A 23,066-nucleotide genomic window follows, 5' to 3' on the forward strand; every position below is an offset into this window, starting at 1 on the left:
ACAGAAGAAAAGAACAGATCACTTATAGGAAGTTTGAAAAATATTATGTATTCTTGTGGTTTAATTGTCTTTTAAACATGGCTTTGGTCATTTTGGGATTAGTATTTTACATGTTCTAATTATAAATATGACAACTCCATTTCCAATTAGGTATTTAGGCATTGGAGTCAACAGTGGAAATGAACATCTCTGTCAACGCCGGTCTCCCTGCACTTCACCCTGCAGCACCTGGACTCCCTGGGAACCTACACCAGGATCCTGTTTGTGGACTTCAGCTCTGCATTCAACACCATCCTCCGCTCTCCCAGCTCAACGTGCCTGACTCCACCTGAAGGGGGAGCTCCACAGGGCTGTGTACTTTCTCCCCTGCTCTTCTCCCTGTGCACAAACTGCTGCACCTCCAGCCACGACTCAAGTTCAGCCGACACCGCCCTCATCGGGCTCATCTCGGACGGGGATGAGTCGGAGGAAGGTGGTCCGGCTGGTGTCCTGGTGCAGCGATAACAACCTGGAGCTCAATGACCAGAAGACAGTGGAGATGATTGTGGACTTCAGGAAAGTCAAAGCTCCCCAGCCCCCCCTCACCATCTGTCTCCCCCATCTCCACTGTGGACTCCCTCCCCTTTCTCTGCACCACCATCACCCAGGACCTCAAGTGGGAGCCCACCATCACCCAGGACCTCAAGTGGGAGCCCACCATCACCCAGGACCTCAAGTGGGAGCCCACCATCACCCAGGACCTCAAGTGGGAGCCCACCATCACCCGGGACCTCAAGTGGGAGCCCACCATCACCCAGGACCTCAAGTGGGAGCCCACCATCAGCCAGGACCTCAAGTGGGAGCCCATCATCACCCAGGACCTCAAGTGGGAGCCCACCATCACCCAGGACCTCAAGTGGGAGCCCACCATCACCCAGGACCTCAAGTGGGAGCCCACCATCAGCTCCCACATCAAGAAGGCCCAGCAAAGGACAGCAACTCGCCTCCTCAATCCCCGTGTGACTTAGCAAAAACCCCAGCGCTAGAATTAGACAGGAAGTACTGCCGCTAACACAGGGCTAGCTCTGAGCTAACACAAAGAACAATTCCAATTATTAAAATAAAATTGTAATTATTTTTCATAGTCAAGTCACAATTAGTCGATTCATTATTGCAGCAAACATGTGTTACAACAGGGACAGGTTTTCTCCCCTTTCCTTTTTTTAGGGTTAGGGTTAGAGAAGAGGGGAAGAGAGAGCCACGCCGAAGCTTTTTTCGACTAAATCTAAGCTAAGCAGGTATGTTTTTGTCGAAGGAACAATATGAAAACCAAAATAAAGAGAATATTGCATCCTTTGTTTTAAGAGCATGTTAGTTCAGCGGGTTTGGCAGGGATTCTTTATTAATATTTATTTTATTTTCTGCAAAAGGAATCGATTTTAAACGTTTGAAAACAGCAGCCAAATGCAGCACCTGTAGCTTTATAGTTTTACGGTCCACACTGGTCAGGCCGGGTCATGTGTGTGTGCACACGTGACTCATTAGCGAAACAACAAGCGTTCGTCTTTGACTCGCTCTCGGTTTAAAAGGCCACTCCGTCCCGATAAAACCTGCCGAATCAGACTTACGTGACGTTGATTTTACAGCGGCCCACGAGCGGGTAAATGATGAGGTCAAAGATGGGCACGAAGAGCAGGATCATCAGCGCGTTCAGCATCTAGAACAGAAGGATTAGCCGCGGGTAATGGGGCGGTAAACGTCCTCACGAAACCATAAAGTCATTTAGGTCCGAGACAGACTGTGGACTGTGAGCGTTTATAGAACAACAGCGATTATGTCACGCCTAAAATCAGCCATTTTAAATTTGGATTCAGACGTAATGACCTCCTCCATTTATGTCATAGCATTCCGTGCATTTCATTGAATCAATATTTGGTCGTGGCGGGACGTAACAATGGACAAATACCGTATTTTCTGGACTATAAGTCGCACTGGAGTATAAGTTGCACCAGCCAAAAAATGCATAATAGAGAAGAAAAAAACATATAAGTTGCACTGGAGTATGAAATGCTGTTGCAAGTGTGAAAATAACAAATAATATCACATATAAGTCGCTCGGGAGTATAAGTATATAAGTATAAATATAAGTATAAGTCACACCCCGGCCAAAACTATGAAAAACGGTGCAACTTATAGTCCTTAAAATACGGTACCTGTACTTTTTACTTTTACTTAACTACATTTGAGAGCAACTTCTGTGTTTTCTACAGCGCTACCTTTTTTAACTGGACTGAAAAGTAAAAGTAAAAGGTTATTTTCAGCACATTCACGGGGACATTCTGCAAAAAGGTTTTGAATTACGGCGTTAAACTAAAATATGCACATCAAATTCAGTAGAAAAATTATGAAATTGATTTAAATTGCTACTGTGTCCAAAGATCAGCTTCATTCTTTATCAGAGTGACCACATTAAATGCTGTAACAGTTCTACTTACGGAGAGATAAGAAAATTATTTAAAATGACGTCGATTTTTTTTATGTGCTGCTTTCACTTGAATAGCTGTTTACCCTGTATCTGTACTTTTACTTCAGTAACACCATGTAGTACTTCTTCCACCACTGGACAAAATTAAGTCATTGCAATTCAATCTACAAAACGTGAACATATTTGTCACATTAACTTGACTTTATCATTCAGAAAGTTTGAGTTCACGTAACACAGTGTGAAACTCTCCTGTATAGTAGCTCCATGGGTAGATAAAACAGCACTTTGGAACATTTTCCATTGAGAGAGATACACACTGTGGAATAGTACTGCCAAATAAACAACATTTCAACAACATTTAAGGTTTGGGGAGAGGCAAGCCCCGTTTCTCAGTCCAATAAAAAACATGGCTAATAAGTTACGTACTGGGGCTTTAAGAAGAGGTTATAATTGTGTGTTTTTTGTCATAATGTCTGACCAGCTTCTCTGGCTTCACGGTTGAGACGTTAGTTGATGATTGAAGCACTGAAACGATCAGATCGGATCAGGCGACACAGAGATATAGATATTAAACTATTATACAATAAAAATGGATCAAACATTACAGTTACAGTTTGTAACCATGGTTCTGTGACACGTACAGAGAGTTGCACAGTTCATACCTGCATTTGGTCTGGTTCAATACTGAAGGCAGTGCCCTGGAAACATAAAACACCTTTTACAGGAACAATCTTTACTCTTTAACTTTATAGACTTCCATGGGAAATAGATGATTTATAAAAGTTATAAACACATCGTAATGTGATCAAAATTATGAGACAACACCCCAGATATGAAAGTACAGAGATCGAGCTCTGATATGAAGACGTTTCATTCTTACAAAAGCCAGGTTCATCCTCGTGGCCTGGAGTGTCCAGCGAGAGCCCTGAAGAAACAAAATGTCTTTAAATAAGATAAGAGAATCTTTAGATGAGGCACAGAAACACTGATGAGGCACAGATGTGGAATAAAAACAGATAACTTACTTAAAAATATAATGAAATCTGGAACATGTTTGGCACTAATTAAATAATTCCAGATGGATAATCACTGCAGCAGGTTCAGACTTTTACGCAGAATGTAAATGTGTTTATAAAAGTGTTTTTGTCTCAAAGATAAAGAGTACATAACATACATTCACTTCCATATAAAACACACACACTTGATAAAAGTACAAGGAGTGTTTTTGTAACAGGTTAGTTCAGTTTGTGCTGTTATCTTAATATTATTGACTACATTTATTGTGTTAGCATTAGCGTAGCCACAAAAGCACTTTCATAAACACATAAATGTCTCCAGGTGAAAGGTCTGCTGTGATGATCCATCTGGAACTCGCTGTCCGCTTTGTCTTCATAAATTATTGATTTGTTTTAGCGACACTCGGCTAATTCCCCATAAGAATGAACGAAGCAGGAAGTGGAGCTCCGCATTTTTAAGGCCACGGAAAGAGCCAGTAGTAGTCAAAAGGGACAGTTCTTTTTTTATTTTTATTTTTTTATCTTAAACATATTTATGTCTTAACTGTGTTTGAGTCAAATGAGCAGTGCAACATGTGCCTGTATTTTAGCTGCTAGTGATGTACACAATCCTCAAACATATGAAGGATTATGACCAGCCTTTAACACTAAGACTTTAACACTACTGATACTAGTCTAATCCTACTTTAATACTACTTTAATCCTACTTTAATACTTGTGACGGGGTATTTCATTTACCTGTTGGTCAAATAAAGCCCAGAACATCGGCAGAGGAATGTACAGCACCAACACCCGCATCACCATCTTTATCTCCTGGATCAGACGCTTCTGTGACACAAACATTAAGGAAACTAAATACTTTTGTAATGACTAAATACTACTTGTAATTAGGGCTGCACGACAATGGAAAATATAGTGATATGGCAGTCAAGTAGTGCAAAATCGATATAATTGCCGTATTCTAATATAATTTTTAACGCTGTAATTTCAGTTACGTATTTTCCGGACTATAAGTCGCACTGGAGTATAAGTCGCACCAGCCAAAAAATGCATAATAGAGAAGAAAAAAACATATAAGTCGCACTGAAGTATGAAATGCTATGAAAAGTATAATTATAAATATAAGTGTAAGTCGCCAAAACTATGAAAAAAGGTGCGACTTATAGTCCAGAAAATACGTTATATTAATACGAAAAAGTTTAATTTATTTGTCAAACGCTGTCAAAATCAAAATAAACTACTTAAAAAAGACAAAATCAAGGCTGATGTTGGACAAGAATAAAATCTGCCTTTTTAAACGTTTTTCCACAAAAAAATAATATTTTATTTTTTTAAAACAGTAACATTGAGTAAATTGCGGTGTATTTCATTTGTTGCAATATCAATACTCTTGTTGGTTATTTCAGATGTATTTACCGAGTACTTGTCGTCCGCCCAGTCCAGCCAGTGCTTCCTCTTGGCTTCGTACTTTGAGTTTCTCCAGCGGTTTTTAATGGCAAACTGCAGCGGAACAAATACACAAAACATCTAAGTTTCAAGTCCATCTCAAGCTGCACAGGAAACAACGTGATTTTTGCAATATAAATAAAATCAATTATTATCTTTTTTTTTTTTTTATAAAGAACCGCCGTCAACGCAAAATAGCGTTAAATGAAATATAAAAAGAGCATGAGAAGACGCGCGCACCCGTTTCCTTGTCTGCTAGGCGCAAATACACATTTTAAACCCGTTTACCACATTTTCTCCAGCGCGTTTTGCCGTGACTAAGGCTGCACACTTAGAAGCGTCTGTTCTACCAATTCAAAACACGCTAAATCTACTGTTACACGCTCCTGCGCGTCGCGTCTACCCCCCCTCCTCCCGTGGTGCGTTTTGGGTAAACAAGGAAGAAAAAATCTTTGGAAATTTAAATTATATTTATATTTCGCCCCACTATTCAATATATTTCATTTAAAAATCCGTAAACCAAGTAATAAAATAACTGCGGCCTTAATACCGCTTTTTATATTTCATTTAATGCTATTTTGCCCCCCCGTGCATCTCAGACCTCATTGGTCCCTACACTCCTGCGCTCGCTCCTACACTCCTGCTCCTACACTCCTGCTCCTGCTCCTACACTCCTGCGCTCGCTCCTACACTCCTGCTCCTACACTCCTGCTCCTGCTCCTACACTCCTGCGCTCGCTCCTACACTCCTGCTCCTACACTCCTGCGCTCGCTCCTACACTCCTGCTCCTGCTCCTACACTCCTGCGCTCGCTCCTACACTCCTGCTCCTACACTCCTGCGCTCGCTCCTACACTCCTGCTCCTACACTCCTGCGCTCGCTCCTACACTCCTGCTCCTGCTCCTACACTCCTGCGCTCGCTCCTACACTCCTGCTCCTACACTCCTGCGCTCGCTCCTACACTCCTGCGCTCGCTCCTACACTCCTGCTCCTACACTCCTGCGCTCGCTCCTACACTCCTGCTCCTACACTCCTGCGCTCGCTCCTACACTCCTGCTCCTACACTCCTGCGCTCGCTCCTACACTCCTGCGCTCGCTCCTACACTCCTGCTCCTACACTCCTGCGCTCGCTCCTACACTCCTGCGCTCGCTCCTACACTCCTGCTCCTACACTCCTGCGCTCGCTCCTACACTCCTGCTCCTACACTCCTGCGCTCGCTCCTACACTCCTGCTCCTACACTCCTGCGCTCGCTCCTACACTCCTGCTCCTACACTCCTGCGCTCGCTCCTACACTCCTGCTCCTACACTCCTGCGCTCGCTCCTACACTCCTGCTCCTACACTCCTGCGCTCGCTCCTACACTCCTGCGCTCGCTCCTACATTCCTACACTCCTGCGCTCGCTCCTACACTCCTACACTCCTGCGCTCGCTCCTACACTCCTGCGCTCGCTCCTACACTCCTGCGCTTGCTCCTACATTCCTGCTCCTACACTCCTGCGTTTGCTCCTACACTCCTGCGCTCGCTCCTACACTCCTGCTCCTACACTCCTGCGCTTGCTCCTACACTCCTACGCTTGCTCCTACACTCCTGCGCTCGCTCCTACACTCCTGCTCCTACACTCCTACGCTTGCTCCTACACTCCTACGCTTGCTCCTACACTCCTGCGCTCGCTCCTACACTCCTGCTCCTACACTCCTACGCTTGCTCCTACACTCCTGCTCCTACACTCCTGCTTCTACACTCCTGCGCTCGCTCCTACACTCCTACGCTTGCTCCTACACTCCTGCGCTCGCTCCTACACTCCTGCTCCTACACTCCTACGCTTGCTCCTACACTCCTGCTCCTACACTCCTGCGCTCGCTCCTACACTCCTGCTCCTATACTCCTGCGCTTGCTCCTACACTCCTGCGCTCGCTCCTACACTCCTGCTCCTACACTCCTGCGCTCGCTCCTACACTCCTGCTCCTACACTCCTGCGCTCGCTCCTACACTCCTGCGCTCGCTCCTACACTCCTGCGCTGGCTCCTACACTCCTGCTCCTATACTCCTGCGCTTGCTCCTACACTCCTGCGCTCGCTCCTACACTCCTGCTCCTACACTCCTGCGCTCGCTCCTACACTCCTGCTCCTACACTCCTGCGCTCGCTCCTACACTCCTGCGCTCGCTCCTACATTCCTACACTCCTGCGCTCGCTCCTACACTCCTACACTCCTGCGCTCGCTCCTACACTCCTGCGCTGGCTCCTACACTCCTGCTCCTACACTCCTACACTCCTGCGCTCGCTCCTACACTCCTGCGCTCGCTCCTACACTCCTGCGCTTGCTCCTACATTCCTGCTCCTACACTCCTACACTCCTGCGTTTGCTCCTACACTCCTGCGCTCGCTCCTACACTCCTGCTCCTACACTCCTGCGCTTGCTCCTACACTCCTCCTCCTACACTCCTGCTTCTACACTCCTGCGCTCGCTCCTACACTCCTACGCTTGCTCCTACACTCCTGCGCTCGCTCCTACACTCCTGCTCCTACACTCCTACGCTTGCTCCTACACTCCTGCTCCTACACTCCTGCGCTCGCTCCTACACTCCTGCTCCTATACTCCTGCGCTTGCTCCTACACTCCTGCGCTCGCTCCTACACTCCTGCTCCTACACTCCTGCGCTCGCTCCTACACTCCTGCTCCTACACTCCTGCGCTCGCTCCTACACTCCTGCGCTCGCTCCTACACTCCTGCGCTGGCTCCTACACTCCTGCTCCTATACTCCTGCGCTTGCTCCTACACTCCTGCGCTCGCTCCTACACTCCTGCTCCTACACTCCTGCGCTGGCTCCTACACTCCTGCTCCTACACTCCTGCGCTCGCTCCTAGGCAAGGCAAGGCAAGGCAAGTTTATTTGTAGAGCACATTTCATACACAAGGCAATTCAAAGTGCTTCACAGCAGGAAAAATGCATTCAAATCACAAAGAAATTACAGAAACAGAATACAATAAAATTAACTAAATTAAAAATTATCAATCCAACTGATTTTCGAAACTAATAAAATCACAAACAAAAGAGAAGAGTGCAAAGAAAAAATCCCTTCAGTCATATGCGCAGCTAAACAAAACTTTTTTTAGCTTAGATTTGAACATTGTCAGAGTAGAAGCCTGTCTCACATCTTCCTATACTCCTGCGCTTGCTCCTACACTCCTGCGCTCGCTCCTACACTCCTGCTCCTACACTCCTGCGCTGGCTCCTACACTCCTGCTCCTACACTCCTACACTCCTGCGCTCGCTCCTACACTCCTGCGCTCGCTCCTACACTCCTGCGCTTGCTCCTACATTCCTGCTCCTACACTCCTACACTCCTGCGTTTGCTCCTACACTCCTGCGCTCGCTCCTACACTCCTGCTCCTACACTCCTGCGCTTGCTCCTACACTCCTCCTCCTACACTCCTGCTTCTACACTCCTGCGCTCGCTCCTACACTCCTACGCTTGCTCCTACACTCCTGCGCTCGCTCCTACACTCCTGCTCCTACACTCCTACGCTTGCTCCTACACTCCTGCTCCTACACTCCTGCGCTCGCTCCTACACTCCTGCTCCTATACTCCTGCGCTTGCTCCTACACTCCTGCGCTCGCTCCTACACTCCTGCTCCTACACTCCTGCGCTCGCTCCTACACTCCTGCTCCTACACTCCTGCGCTCGCTCCTACACTCCTGCGCTCGCTCCTACACTCCTGCGCTGGCTCCTACACTCCTGCTCCTATACTCCTGCGCTTGCTCCTACACTCCTGCGCTCGCTCCTACACTCCTGCTCCTACACTCCTGCGCTGGCTCCTACACTCCTGCTCCTACACTCCTGCGCTCGCTCCTAGGCAAGGCAAGGCAAGGCAAGTTTATTTGTAGAGCACATTTCATACACAAGGCAATTCAAAGTGCTTCACAGCAGGAAAAATGCATTCAAATCACAAAGAAATTACAGAAACAGAATACAATAAAATTAACTAAATTAAAAATTATCAATCCAACTGATTTTCGAAACTAATAAAATCACAAACAAAAGAGAAGAGTGCAAAGAAAAAATCCCTTCAGTCATATGCGCAGCTAAACAAAACTTTTTTTAGCTTAGATTTGAACATTGTCAGAGTAGAAGCCTGTCTCACATCTTCAGGAAGAATGTTCCTACACTCCTCCTACACTCCTGCGCTCGCTCCTACACTCCTGCGCTCGCTCCTACACTCCTGCGCTCGCTCCTACATTCCTGCTCCTACACTCCTACACTCCTGCGCTTGCTCCTACACTCCTGCGCTCGCTCCTACACTCCTGCTCCTACACTCCTGCTCCTACACTCCTGTGCTTGCTCCTACACTCCTCCTCCTACACTCCTGCTTCTACACTCCTGCGCTCGCCCCTACACTCCTACGCTTGCTCCTACACTCCTGCGCTCGCTCCTACACTCCTGCTCCTACACTCCTACGCTTGCTCCTACACTCCTGCTCCTACACTCCTGTGCTCGCTCCTACACTCCTGCTCCTACACTCCTGCGCTCGCTCCTACACTCCTGCTCCTACACTCCTGCGCTCGCTCCTACACTCCTGCGCTCGCTCCTACACTCCTGCTCCTACACTCCTGCGCTCGCTCCTACACTCCTGCGCTCGCTCCTACACTCCTACGCTTGCTCCTACACTCCTGCGCTCGCTCCTACACTCCTGCTCCTACACTCCTACGCTTGCTCCTACACTCCTGCTCCTACACTCCTGCGCTCGCTCCTACACTCCTGCTCCTACACTCCTGTGCTCGCTCCTACACTCCTACGCTTGCTCCTACACTCCTGCTCCTACACTCCTGCGCTCGCTCCTACACTCCTGCTCCTACACTCCTGTGCTCGCTCCTACACTCCTGCTCCTACACTCCTGCGCTCGCTCCTACACTCCTGCTCCTACACTCCTGCGCTCGCTCCTACACTCCTGCTCCTACACTCCTCCTCCTGCTCCCACACTCCTGCGCTCGCTGAGGTCAGAGGGGGCCAACTTCTTGTCCTCTGACCGTCTTTTATTATTTTGTACATTTCATATTTTTTTTATTTGGTTTGTACGTTTTTATGTATTGATATTGGGGGGGAGGGGGTTAAACATATTTTACTCGTGCTTGTTTTGTTCTCTGCACTGCATAAATTGGATCGGAGCCCGGCACACGTTTTCTACCAGAGCGTTAGAAGTTTTGTTCACAACGTTAGATCCCACAAACGTTCTGAACAGCTGAAAGTGGTGTTTGAGTGTCTGAAGTGCACTGACCCCGATGCAGTTGCAGACCTCCAGCAGCACGTTTCCCTGTGGCGGGCTTCTCTTGTACATCCCGCTGCCTCCGATGAACACCACTATTCACAAAGACATCGAACACGCCGTTACTTCAGCTTCTCTGTGTGTTGTGTGCGCTCCACTTGGCTTCAACACTGGTATGTATTTGGGCTTCAGAACGGTTGCCATGGACACAATGCATGGACAACGTCGGAGCATTCTTCTGGCAGCAGGAGAGAGGACACGAACTGAGCCAACGGTCACGGACTGGACCGACGTCGTAGTTGACATTGTTTGGATTGAGCGGATCACGGTCAGACTTTAAATGGAAATGGACTGATATTTTCGGGGGTGAGAGAGAAGGGAGGACATGTAGCGAAGTGTCGGAGCCGGGAATCGAACACAGAGCTCAACACAAACGTTTTATACCTTTAGCTACAACACGGAGTATACGTTTAGCAGAAGGACGGAGAGAGGAGACGTGATGCAGGCTGTGGGGAAGAGGTGTGCGGGGGCGGAGCTTCCACACTCAGGGGCTGGGATAGGGGGGAGGGGCCGGGGGCACTTTTTAAGATTTTCTTAATTTGACTTTATTTGGTGTATTTATACCTGTCGTACATATAAATGATAGTTTTACAACAATTGAGTTGGTATTTGTGGAGAAAGTCAAAACAATCGTTGAAAAATGACAGGAAGTGAAAAATAAAGTCGCTCTCATACAGTTTTATTTGTCAAATTAAAATAAATTGTGGCATGAGATGAGTTTTCGCCCAGTGTTTGATGGGTAATTTCCTCCTGTGATGTCATCAATTCCAAACAGGAAGTGAAATTAACCCGAAAAAATTACAATTCTGAGATTTAAAAAAATACAATTTTAGCAAGATTCAAAATGAATGTATCTTAACTGCGTTTAAGTTAAATGAGTTGTCCGGCCTGTAGGGGGCGCTTTAAGTACACTCTGGTGAACTTTAGATGTAGTATTTTTCGCTTGGTCGCATGGCGTGCTTTTATTAAATGTGTTTTTTGATTTATAAGAATAAATCAATTTATTTTAATTTGACAAATAAAACTGTATGAGAGCGACTTTATTTTGTTGAATCAAAGTGTCTCTAGTGTGATGTCACTTCCTATTATTTTTCAACATATTTTTTTTCTTTTCTCCACAAATACCTGCTCGATCGGTGTAAAACTATAATTTATATGTACAACAGGTATAAACACACCAAATAAAGTCTAAATGATAAAATTGTAAAAACCTGCCATAGGCCCTTTAAAGACGTGTATTTCAGAGCATGTTTGCACAGATCCCCAAAAAATTGCAGCCTTTGCCATTTTGCAGATGTTTTACGCTCACCCGGGCCACGCCTTAAATCTGCAAACTCATCATAATAAATATGGAACGCCAAGTTTGTTTTGAGTCGTTTTTGTTCCCGCCGAGCCCTGACCCTTTCTGACCGGAGACCGAGACAACAGACTGTCACAGCGACTTTCATCACGGGACCAGCAGACGACGCGGAGCAGAGGATCATGGGTAATGTACAGTACGTTCAATCACAAACTACGAAAGCCGGGGGATTGTCATCGCCACAGCAGTGACTTTCACCCATAAGACTGATCATGATTTAAAAAAACTTGGACTAAACTTGGACAACTAATTTAACCAAGCCTAAAAGAAGACCTAAAATATCGACTGAATGACTCATAACTGTATAATTTAAATGCTGGTTATAATTTTAATATCTAAGTTTACCCATCCTTAAAAGGAAAAAAATACACAAAATAAAAGCAGTGAGAGTTTAACTAGTAAATATCGAACAAAAAAACATATAAAAATAAAAAATTATCCCACTGCTCAACACTTATATGAGAGATATGTTCATTTTGTCTATTGTAAACTGTAATATTGATATAATAGTCTTAAACATAGAAACTGGTCCATTGACTTCCTGGTTCTCTGCATTTGCCACGCCCCTTTACAGTGGCATTTCGCCCGTAACAAGTAGAAGATTCAGTGTTGATTAAGACCTTTAGTACCATGTTAACACTTCACCTGGAGACATCTATGTGTAAGTGCTTTTGTCGCTACGCTAATGCTAACACACAGTAAATGTAATCAATAATGTTAAACTAAAACAACACCACAATCTGAACTAACCTGTTACAAAAAACACTTTGCTCTCTGTGTACTTTTATCAGGTTTGTGTGTTTTACATTTGTACAACGCACCTGGAGTAGCATTTAGCTTCTTTCACGCTAGTTTTCTAAATCGCGGTTGGACAGTCCGTAAATCATATTCCCGTTTAATCACGATCGGAACAACAAACCAGGCTGTTTTCTATGACCCTGTTGTAAGTCATTCCCTCAAAACTAATATAGTCCCGTGTCATTTTGTTTCTTATTTTAAAAACAATTACGGGGTGTGTAGTGCTAAAACATAAGACGCTAAACTAAAGGTACTCAACAGCATGTTTAAAGGCCGATAACGACACGAATAATGCATAATATTTGTCCTAAACACGTAGGGTTTGTCCGGTGACATATTTACACGGAACGTAACTCGTGACTGTCTTTTATTTTGGTTTATTTTAGCAAGAAAAGTGTCACTCACTGCGAGGCCATCGAGCGATTTATCGACGAAACAACTAAAGGCTTTGGGTTCTTGTTGTGTGAAGTTATAATTCTGAAAATCCTCTACCTTCCTGTTCTTGTTATGTAGTGTTTATAATGAAATAAAAAGCACAGACCCAGAGCCACGACCATGAGCGCCGCAGGAACGCCAAAGGCCAGAGCGTAACAGTCACTTCCAAAGCACTGCACATCGCCTGAAACAGAAGGTGCAGCGGGTTAGAGACCGAATACCATGACAATACACTTAAAGGTGCACTATGTAAATACTGACGACAATACACTTAAAGGTGCACTATGTAAATACTGACGACAATACACTTAAAGGTGCACTATGTAAATACTGAGGACAATACACTTAAAGGTGCACTATGTAAATACTGACGACAATACACTTAAAGGTGCACTATGTAAATACTGACGACAATACATTTAAAGGTGCACTATGTAAATACTGACGACAATACACTTAAAGGTGCACTATGTAAATACTGAGGACAATACACTTAAAGGTGCACTATGTAAATACTGACGACAATACACTTAAAGGTGCACTATGTAAATACTGACGACAATACATTTAAAGGTGCACTATGTAAATACTGACGACAATACACTTAAAGGTGCACTATGTAAATACTGACGACAATACACTTAAAGGTGCACTATGTAAATACTGAGGACATTACACTTAAAGGTGCACTATGTAAATACTGACGACAATACACTTAAAGGTGCACTATGTAAATACTGACGACAATACACTTAAAGGTGCACTATGTAAATACTGAGGACAATACACTTAAAGGTGCACTATGTAAATACTGACGACAATACACTTAAAGGTGCACTATGTAAATACTGACGACAATACACTTAAAGGTGCACTATGTAAATACTGATGACAATACACTTAAAGGTGCACTATGTAAATACTGACGACAATACACTTAAAGGTGCACTATGTAAATACTGACGACAATATACTTAAAGGTGCACTATTAAATACTGATGACAATGCACTTAAAGGTGCACTATGTAAATACTGAGGACAATAGACTTAAAGGTGCCCTGTGTAAATACTAACGACAATACACTTAAAGGTGCACTATGTAAATACTGAGGACAATACACTTAAAGGTGCACTATGTAAATACTTACGACAATACCCTTAAAGGTGCACTATGTAAATACTGATGACAATACACTTAAAGGTGCACTATGTAAATACTGACGACCATCCATCCATCCATCCATCTTCTACCGCTTGTTCCCTTTCGGGGTCGCGGGTGACTGGAGCCTATCCCAGTGACTTCGGGCCTTAGGCGGGGTACACCCTGGACAGTGGCCAACTTGTCGCAGGGCCAACACAGAGACATAGGCATTACAGACAGTTCACGCTCACATTCATCGCTCACATTCATTCACTAGGGCCAATTTAGAGTCACCAATTTTTTGCCTAACACATGCATGTGTTTGGACGGTGGGAGGAAGCCGGAGAACCCGGAGAGAACCCACGGTAACACGGGGAGAACATGAAGACTCCACCCAGAGAGATCATGTGATGTTGGTCTGGTCCGGGAATCGAACCCAGGATCTCCTTCTTGGGAGGCAAGAGCGCTAACCGCCTTTGCACTGTGCACTAAGTAAATACTGACAACAATACACTTAAAGGTGCACTATGTAATATATGTATCCCCAACAGAAGACCCAAAATATTGATTGTTGTAAGGCCCAAACCAGATATTAGTGCCCAAACCAGCACTGTAGCTAGGCTAACAAACTGTCACAGTGCAGTAGAGCCCTCAATCCCAGCTACACTCAGCTCTGATGATTTCTTCCTATTTTTTAACAATAAAATAAAAACAATCAGAGATAAATTAGATGAAATTACCCCCGCTATTAGCCCTGAACTAGCCCAAGCTGTAAATCTAACGTCTCATATAAATCCACCTGTAAACTTAGAAAGGTTCACAGCTGTTGATCAAGCAGAGATAACTTCAGCCATTATGTCCTCTAAAAGCTCAACTTGTGTCCTAGACCCCATTCCAAGCAGACTCCTCAAAGACATTCTCCCCCTAATTATAGACCCTATTCTTAATATAATAAATACTTCACTCCAAAGTGGCTATGTTCCACAGTCCTTCAAACATGCAGTCATTAAACCTCTTCTGAAAAAGCCTAATCTAGATCCCGACCTATTGGTAAACTACAGACCTATTTCAAATCTTCCCTTCGTCTCTAAAATCCTTGAAAAAGTTGTAGTAAAACAGCTTTGTCGCCACCTGCAGGACAATAACTTATTTGAAGTTTTCCAGTCAGGGTTCAGAGCCCACCACAGCACTGAAACTGCAATAGTTAAAGTCACAAATGATTTGTTCTTAGCCGCTGACGATGGACTGGTCTCAATCCTGGTTCTGTTGGACCTCAGCGCAGCGTTTGACACCATTGACCACAACATTCTACTGCAGAGGTTAGAATGTGATGTAGGTGTTGGAGGAACAGCCCTCAGCTGGTTTAAATCCTATTTATCTGATAGGTACCAATTTGTTAATGTAAACCAGAGCTCCTCACCATGCTCTAAAGTAATTTACGGTGTGCCACAGGGTTCGGTACTCGGTCCAATTCTGTTTACTCTTTACATGCTGCCATTAGGCAACATGATCAGGTCACATGGCATTAACTTCCACTGCTATGCAGACGACACTCAGCTGTATTTATCAATGAAACCTGATCAGAGCGATCAAGTAGACAGACTTAGTACTTGTGTGAAGGAGATAAAAACCTGGATGACACTAAACTACCTGCTTCTTAACCCTGAAAAAACCGAGGTCATTGTGCTTGGCCCTAAGCATCTACGAGACTCTCTATCTGAGCAGATAGTCACACTGGACAATGTCAGTGTAGCCTCCAGTTCTACTGTAAGAAATCTTGGAGTCTTATTTGACCAGGAGCTCTCATTTAAAGCTCATATAAATCAAGCTTGTAAAACAGCCTATTTCCATTGCGCAACAAGAGCCAAAATCAGAAGAATCCTGCCTAAAAGTGATGCCGAAAAACTTATCCATGCATTTGTAACGACTAGATTAGACTACTTTAACTCCCTGCTCGCAGCGTGTCCTAAAAGCTCCATAAAAAGCTTTCAACTGGTTCAAAATGCAGCAGCAAGATTACTAACAGGAACAAAAAGAAGAGAGCACATTACGCCAGTGCTGAAGTCTCTTCACTGGCCCCCCGTCGAGTTTAGAATCAAATTTAAAATTCTACTCTTGACGTACAAAGCCATAAATGACATGGCCCCATCCTACCTCAAAGATGCTATAGAACCATATCATCCAAACAGAGCTCTTCGCTCTCAGAATGCCGGCCTTCTGGTGGTGCCAAGAGTCTCTAAAAGTACTGTAGGAGGTAGAGCGTTTAGCTCCCAAGCTCCTGTGTTATGGAATCAGCTCCCGACCCATGTTAAATATGCTGACACAGTCTCTTCATTTAAGTCCAGGCTTAAAACGTTCCTCTTCGAAATCGCTTATGGTCAGACTAGTTAGGAACAGAAACATAAACCCACAGCTTTAGCTACGCTGCCCTAGGAGTAACTATGCTGGGGGAAGTATGACAACTTGAGCACTATCCTCTTCTTCTGACTACTTATGCTATCAAACAATATTTATTTTTTGATTCCACTTGCAAACTGTTCACCGCCTTCTTTTTCTTTCTCTCACTCCTGAGGACCTGTGGACCCAGATGCCCCTCTCCTGGTGAAGTGGTCCCTGCCCTGTGTGGACGGTCCCTCATCTGCCTGAAGAGTGGGTCCAGCTTGACTCAGACGGTCCCTCATCTGCCTGAAGAGTGGGTCCAGCTCGACTCAGACGGTCCCTCATCTGCCTGAAGAGTGGCTCCAGTTCGCCTCAGTCGGTCCCTCATCTGCCTGAAGAGTGGGTCCAGCTCGACTCAGACGGTCCCTCATCTGCCTGAAGAGTGGGTCCAGCTCGACTCAGACGGTCCCTCTTCTGCCTGAAGAGTGGGTCCAGCTCGACTCAGACGGTCCCTCATCTGCCTGAAGAGTGGGTCCAGTTCGCCTCAGTCGGTCCCTCATCTGAAGAGTGGGTCCAGCTCGACTCAGACGGTCCCTCTTCTGCCTGAAGAGTGGGTCCAGCTCGACTCAGTCGGTCCCTCTTCTGCCTGAAGAGTGGGTCCAGCTCCAGTCTCCTCGTGTCCGTCTGTCCGTCTGTGAGAGTCGGATCTCTCCTTCACTGGAACTCCTCCAGGTTTCTACGCTTTTTTCCCAAAGAGGTTTTTTTGTAGTTTTTCCTGGCCGAGAAGGAGAGTCTAAGGACAGAGGACTCTGGGACATCGTCCCTCGCCACCACAGACATTGTCTGACTTCATCGCCACCACAGACATTGTCTGACTTCATCGCCACCACAGACATTGTTGATTCATTTCTCCCTGTGGCCCTGTAGCGGGGCTCTCCCTTAAAAATATGGCGAAGTCAGATTTCAAGTGCTCAGGTGGATTTATTGTGCCAAAACCGAAGTGCAAAGATAGTGCAACAGTGCAAAATATATACAGTGAGCAAAAAGGTCCAAAAATCCAAAAACATATATTTACAGAGTTCCAACTATGAGTTCAACTTTAACTCGTTCTCTCTTTTAACTCTCTCTCTTTTACTCACTCTCTCTCACACTGTTTCCTTCTCTGTTGTTGGAGACAGACTCCCCCCCAGCCAAGAGCGGCTCACTTTTATTCCTCACTTGCCCCTCCCACTGAGCAAAATAACTATATAATTCAAATCCCTAATAAACTGACAATAAACTGTTGTGGCCTCTTCCTACAACATAATACATCATTAATTATATACACATGTTCAAAATAAAGCAATACAAACACATAGAATACCCGGTGTCACATGGTCAGCACCACGGCGCGAACAGCGCCCATTTAAACTTCCAGGAAGTCCTGGCTCGGTTTCGATCCAACGCGACGCATCGGCGGAGCGCGGCTTCGTGACAAAACAGGTAACAATTGGCGTGTGTATGCTTAGACTTAATCTAACGCGCGCAAGTGTGCACCCTTGGCGGATTAGTGACGGAGGAGTGCGGGGAAAGATGCGTGTGTAGCGTCTGATGCGAATGAATGAAACAGAGGGAAGCGCGGGGAGCAGGGAATGTATGAGTGTGTGTTGGAAAGTGCGCGCGGGCATGACGGGCCGCGCGGCTGCTCAGCAAATAAGCGCCGACACCAGTTAAAGACGGACTGGCTCCGTCACAGGCCCTCAGAGGCAACTGTTGTTGTGATTTTGGGCCTTACAAAAATAAATTGATTTGATTTTGAACAGGTGGTTTGATGAGGGGAATCAAATCATCTCAGGATTCGTATGGCAAGAAAATAAAGACTCAAATTGAATGAAAAACTCCGCAATTATCAAAAGAAAAAGGAGGTTTGGGGTTTGTAAATAAAATAAATAAAATAAAATTGATAAAATAAATAAAATAAATAAAATAAATAAAATAAATAAAATAAATAAAATAAATAAAATAAATAAAATAAATAAACATACAAAGTACTTTACATAATTTAGTACCGTCATTTGCGTTTGTTTAATGTAAAATCTTGGTTATTCAGGTCATGATATATAAAGTAAATCTGTTGAAGTCGCCTTAACTTTACTTTATTGTTCAGAAAGATTCAAAAAGTGGACAATTGTCAAATTGTGAAAGGGAAGACACATGTTTCAAAGAACAATTTCCCAATGATAACAGCCAAAAATAAAAGTAACTTGTGTCGGAAAATGTGAATCATCTGTCATTGAGCAATAAGTCATTTTACATTTACGGTATATTTAAAAAATGTGGAGGAGTTTTTACAGGAACACAAGGTCAGCGGGACGACGAGAACAAGTTCAAAAGTATGAACACTACCGTATAATAATGATTATTTGTTTGGGACTGGTTGTAAAACTGGGTAATGTAATGTCAATAAATATGAGTAAATTTCACATTTTAAAAAGTACTGTAGTTTATTCTAGTATATGTCTTATGTGGTTTAGTGTACATCTCTCCCCAGATATCAATCAACCCAATGTATATATGATGTTATTAATTTGAAAAACGTATCATTTCTAGATTTGCCAGTACTTTGTGAGTAAAACTATGTATGTAGAATAAATAAGAGTTTACTTCTGAGTATGGGCGTGATGATGGTGGACATGAGACTCCCGGCGTTTATCGACATGTAGAAAACAGAGAAGAACTTCTGCCGCTCGCTCACCTGAAAAACAAGAATAATGTGCATTTTAACACATTTAATTCAGCAATAATTGATGCGCTTTGCTTTGAGCTTCACTGTGGACATCTTTTGTCATCTTCCCTCATTGATTAATATCTGTTTTTACTATTTATAGACAGTATTTAGTCCAGGAAGTGATCAAATGCCCTTTCAAATTGCAAATGAACCGGACAAACGTTTCTATTGTGATCAACACCTGCAGATTTGGTTCAGAAAAGGACAATTTCAAAGTCGGCGTGAGCTTTGATGTGAACTTTGATCAGTGAATGGCTCTTTTTTTCTGAATGAATCATGTGTTTGTGTGTTTGTGGCTCACGTCTTCATCGTCAAACTGGTCTCCTCCGAACGCCGCCACGCACGGTTTGATTCCTCCAGTGCCGAACGCGATCAGAATGAGCCCGATCATGGACAGAGCTCTGCACACACAGGGAGAACAATCAAAAGCAAACAGAGGCTCAGTTTAGTGTCAGACAATCCTTCTAAAACCAGATTCACTCATTTATATGTTTAACAAAGTAAATCCAGGCGGGATTTAAACCCTGATTTCTTCTGAGCAGCGCTCGTTTCTACTTATATTAGAGTCAAACAAACTTTAGAGTCCAAAACGGCAGTCTCAGCTCCACAAAGGCTCCAGAGTCTCAGCTCCACAAAGGCTCCAGAGTCTCAGCTCCACAAAGGCTCCGGAGTCTCAGCTCCACAAAGGCTCCGGAGTCTCAGCTTCACAAAGGCTCCAGAGTCTCAGCTCCACAAAGGCTCCGGAGTCTCAGCTTCACAAAGGCTCCGGAGTCTCAGCTCCACAAAGGCTCCAGAGTCTCATCTTCACAAAGGCTCCAGAGTCTCAGCTCTACAAAGGCTCCAGAGTCTCTTCACAAAGGCTCCAGAGTCTCATCTTCACGGAGGCTCCAGAGTCTCAGCTTCAAAAAGGCTCCGGAGTCTCAGCTTCACAAAGGCTCCAGAGTCTCATCTTCACAAAGGCTCCAGAGTCTCAGCGTCACAAAGGCTCCAGAGTCTCAGCTTCACAAAGGCTCCAGAGTCTCAGCTTCACAAAGGCTCCAGAGTCTCAGCTTCAAAAAGGCTCCGGAGTCTCAGCTTCACAAAGGCTCCAGAGTCTCATCTTCACAAAGGCTCCAGAGTCTCAGCGTCACAAAGGCTCCAGAGTCTCAGCGTCACAAAGGCTCCAGAGTCTCAGCTTCACAAAGGCTCCAGAGTCTCAGCTTCACAAAGGCTCCAGAGTCTCAGCGTGACAAAGGCTCCAGAGTCTCAGCGTCACAAAGGCTCCAGAGTCTCAGCGTGACAAAGGCTCCAGAGTCTCAGCTTCACAAAGGCTCCAGAGTCTCAGCGTGACAAAGGCTCCAGAGTCTCAGCGTCACAAAGGCTCCAGAGTCTCAGCGTGACAAAGGCTCCAGAGTCTCAGCTTCACAAAGGCTCCAGAGTCTCAGCGTGACAAAGGCTCCAGAGTCTCAGCGTGACAAAGGCTCCAGAGTCTCAGCTTCACAAAGGCTCCAGAGTCTCAGCGTGACAAAGGCTCCAGAGTCTCAGCGTCACAAAGGCTCCAGAGTCTCAGCGTGACAAAGGCTCCAGAGTCTCAGCTTCACAAAGGCTCCAGAGTCTCAGCTTCACAAAGGCTCCAGAGTCTCAGCTTCACAAAGGCTCCAGAGTCTCAGCTTTGGAGAATTAGGCCCCAAAGCAAGAGCGGTTCAATTCATAAAACTGCATGAACCTTAGAGCTGAACCTTAGACAGTATTTGTAGTAGGTACTTGTTCAGTCATATTACTGTCTACTCCATGTGGATGCAGTATTTACAGAGATATGAAGCATAAACCAGGTCAACACATCTGTAAATCTGTTTGATACTCACGTGATACTCACATGTGCACGTTTGTGTCTCCTACAGAGGGATCGTTTGATACTCACATGTGCACGTTTGTGTCTCCTACAGAGGGATCGTTTGATACTCACATGTGCACGTTTGTGTCTCCTACAGAGGGATTGTTTGATACTCACATGAGGGATCGTTTGATACTCACATGTGCACGTTTGTGTCTCCTACAGAGGGATTGTTTGATACTCACATGAGGGATCGTTTGATACTCACATGTGCACGTTTGTGTCTCCTACAGAGGGATTGTTTGATACTCACATGAGGGATCATTTGATACTCACATGTGCACGTTTGTGTCTCCTACAGAGGGATTGTTTGATACTCACATGAGGGATCGTTTGATACTCACATGTGCACGTTTGTGTCTCCTACAGAGGGATTGTTTGATACTCACATGAGGGATCATTTGATACTCACATGTGCACGTTTGTGTCTCCTACAGAGGGATTGTTTGATACTCACATGAGGGATCGTTTGTGTCTCCTACAGAGGGATCGTTTGATACTCACATGTGCACGTTTGTGTCTCCTACAGAGGGATCGTTTGATACTCACATGTGCACGTTTGTGTCTCCTACAGAGGGATCATTTGATACTCACATGTGCACGTTTGTGTCTCCTACAGAGGGATCGTTTGATACTCACATGTGCACGTTTGTGTCTCCTACAGAGGGATCGTTTGATACTCACATGAGGGATCATTTGATACTCACATGTGCACGTTTGTGTCTCCTACAGAGGGATTGTTTGATACTCACATGAGGGATCGTTTGATACTCACATGTGCACGTTTGTGTCTCCTACAGAGGGATTGTTTGATACTCACATAAGGGATCGTTTGATACTCACATGTGCACGTTTGTGTCTCCTACAGAGGGATCGTTTGATACTCACATGTGCACGTTTGTGTCTCCTACAGAGGGATCGTTTGATACTCACATGTGCACGTTTGTGTCTCCTACAGAGGGATCGTTTGATACTCACATGTGCACGTTTGTGTCTCCTACAGAGGGATCGTTTGATACTCACATGTGCACGTTTGTGTCTCCTACAGAGGGATCGTTTGATACTCACATGTGCACGTTTGTGTCTCCTACAGAGGGATCGTTTGATACTCACATGTGCACGTTTGTGTCTCCTACAGAGGGATCGTTTGATACTCACATGTGCACGTTTGTGTCTCCTACAGAGGGATCGTTTGATACTCACATGTGCACGTTTGTGTCTCCTACAGAGGGATTGTTTGATACTCACATGTGCACGTTTGTGTCTCCTACAGAGGGATCGTTTGATACTCACATGTGCACGTTTGTGTCTCCCACAGAGGGATTGTTTGATACTCACATGTGCACGTTTGTGTCTCCCACAGAGGGATCGTTTGATACTCACATGTGCACGTTTGTGTCTCCTACAGAGGGATCGTTTGATACTCACATGTGCACGTTTGTGTCTCCTACAGAGGGATCGTTTGATACTCACATGTGCACGTTTGTGTCTCCTACAGAGGGATTGTTTGATACTCACATGAGGGATCGTTTGATACTCACATGTGCACGTTTGTGTCTCCTACAGAGGGATTGTTTGATACTCACATGAGGGATCGTTTGATACTCACATGTGCACGTTTGTGTCTCCTACAGAGGGATTGTTTGATACTCACATGAGGGATCATTTGATACTCACATGTGCACGTTTGTGTCTCCTACAGAGGAATTGTTTGATACTCACATGAGGGATCGTTTGATACTCACATGTGCACGTTTGTGTCTCCTACAGAGGGATTGTTTGATACTCACATAAGGGATCGTTTGATACTCACATGTGCACGTTTGTGTCTCCTACAGAGGGATCGTTTGATACTCACATGAGGGATCATTTGATACTCACATGTGCACGTTTGTGTCTCCTACAGAGGGATTGTTTGATACTCACATGAGGGATCGTTTGATACTCACATGTGCACGTTTGTGTCTCCTACAGAGGGATTGTTTGATACTCACATAAGGGATCGTTTGATACTCACATGTGCACGTTTGTGTCTCCTACAGAGGGATCGTTTGATACTCACAT

At 44.9% G+C, this 23,066-nt stretch overlaps 1 protein-coding gene across 1 annotated transcript in view; it reads right to left on the reverse strand.

Annotated features, from left to right (window-relative positions):
• slc15a2 (solute carrier family 15 member 2) overlaps nt 1–23,066 on the reverse strand; it is a 48,204-nt gene that overhangs the window by 9,844 nt on the left and 15,294 nt on the right. Inside the window, exons 5-13 of the mRNA XM_072445256.1 lie at nt 19,431–19,530; nt 19,006–19,096; nt 12,949–13,026; nt 10,202–10,284; nt 4,897–4,980; nt 4,219–4,308; nt 3,345–3,389; nt 3,127–3,162; nt 1,608–1,696 (exon numbers count right to left, since the gene is read on the reverse strand). Coding sequence (XP_072301357.1) covers nt 1,608–1,696; nt 3,127–3,162; nt 3,345–3,389; nt 4,219–4,308; nt 4,897–4,980; nt 10,202–10,284; nt 12,949–13,026; nt 19,006–19,096; nt 19,431–19,530 — 696 coding nt within the window. The remainder of the gene's footprint in view (nt 1–1,607; nt 1,697–3,126; nt 3,163–3,344; nt 3,390–4,218; nt 4,309–4,896; nt 4,981–10,201; nt 10,285–12,948; nt 13,027–19,005; nt 19,097–19,430; nt 19,531–23,066) is intronic.

This window comes from Eucyclogobius newberryi, unplaced genomic scaffold (assembly GCF_026437365.1).
Source record: "Eucyclogobius newberryi isolate DKJ021-1_F unplaced genomic scaffold, fEucNew1.0.hap1 SCAF_14, whole genome shotgun sequence".
Lineage (NCBI taxonomy): Eukaryota > Metazoa > Chordata > Actinopteri > Gobiiformes > Gobiidae > Eucyclogobius > Eucyclogobius newberryi.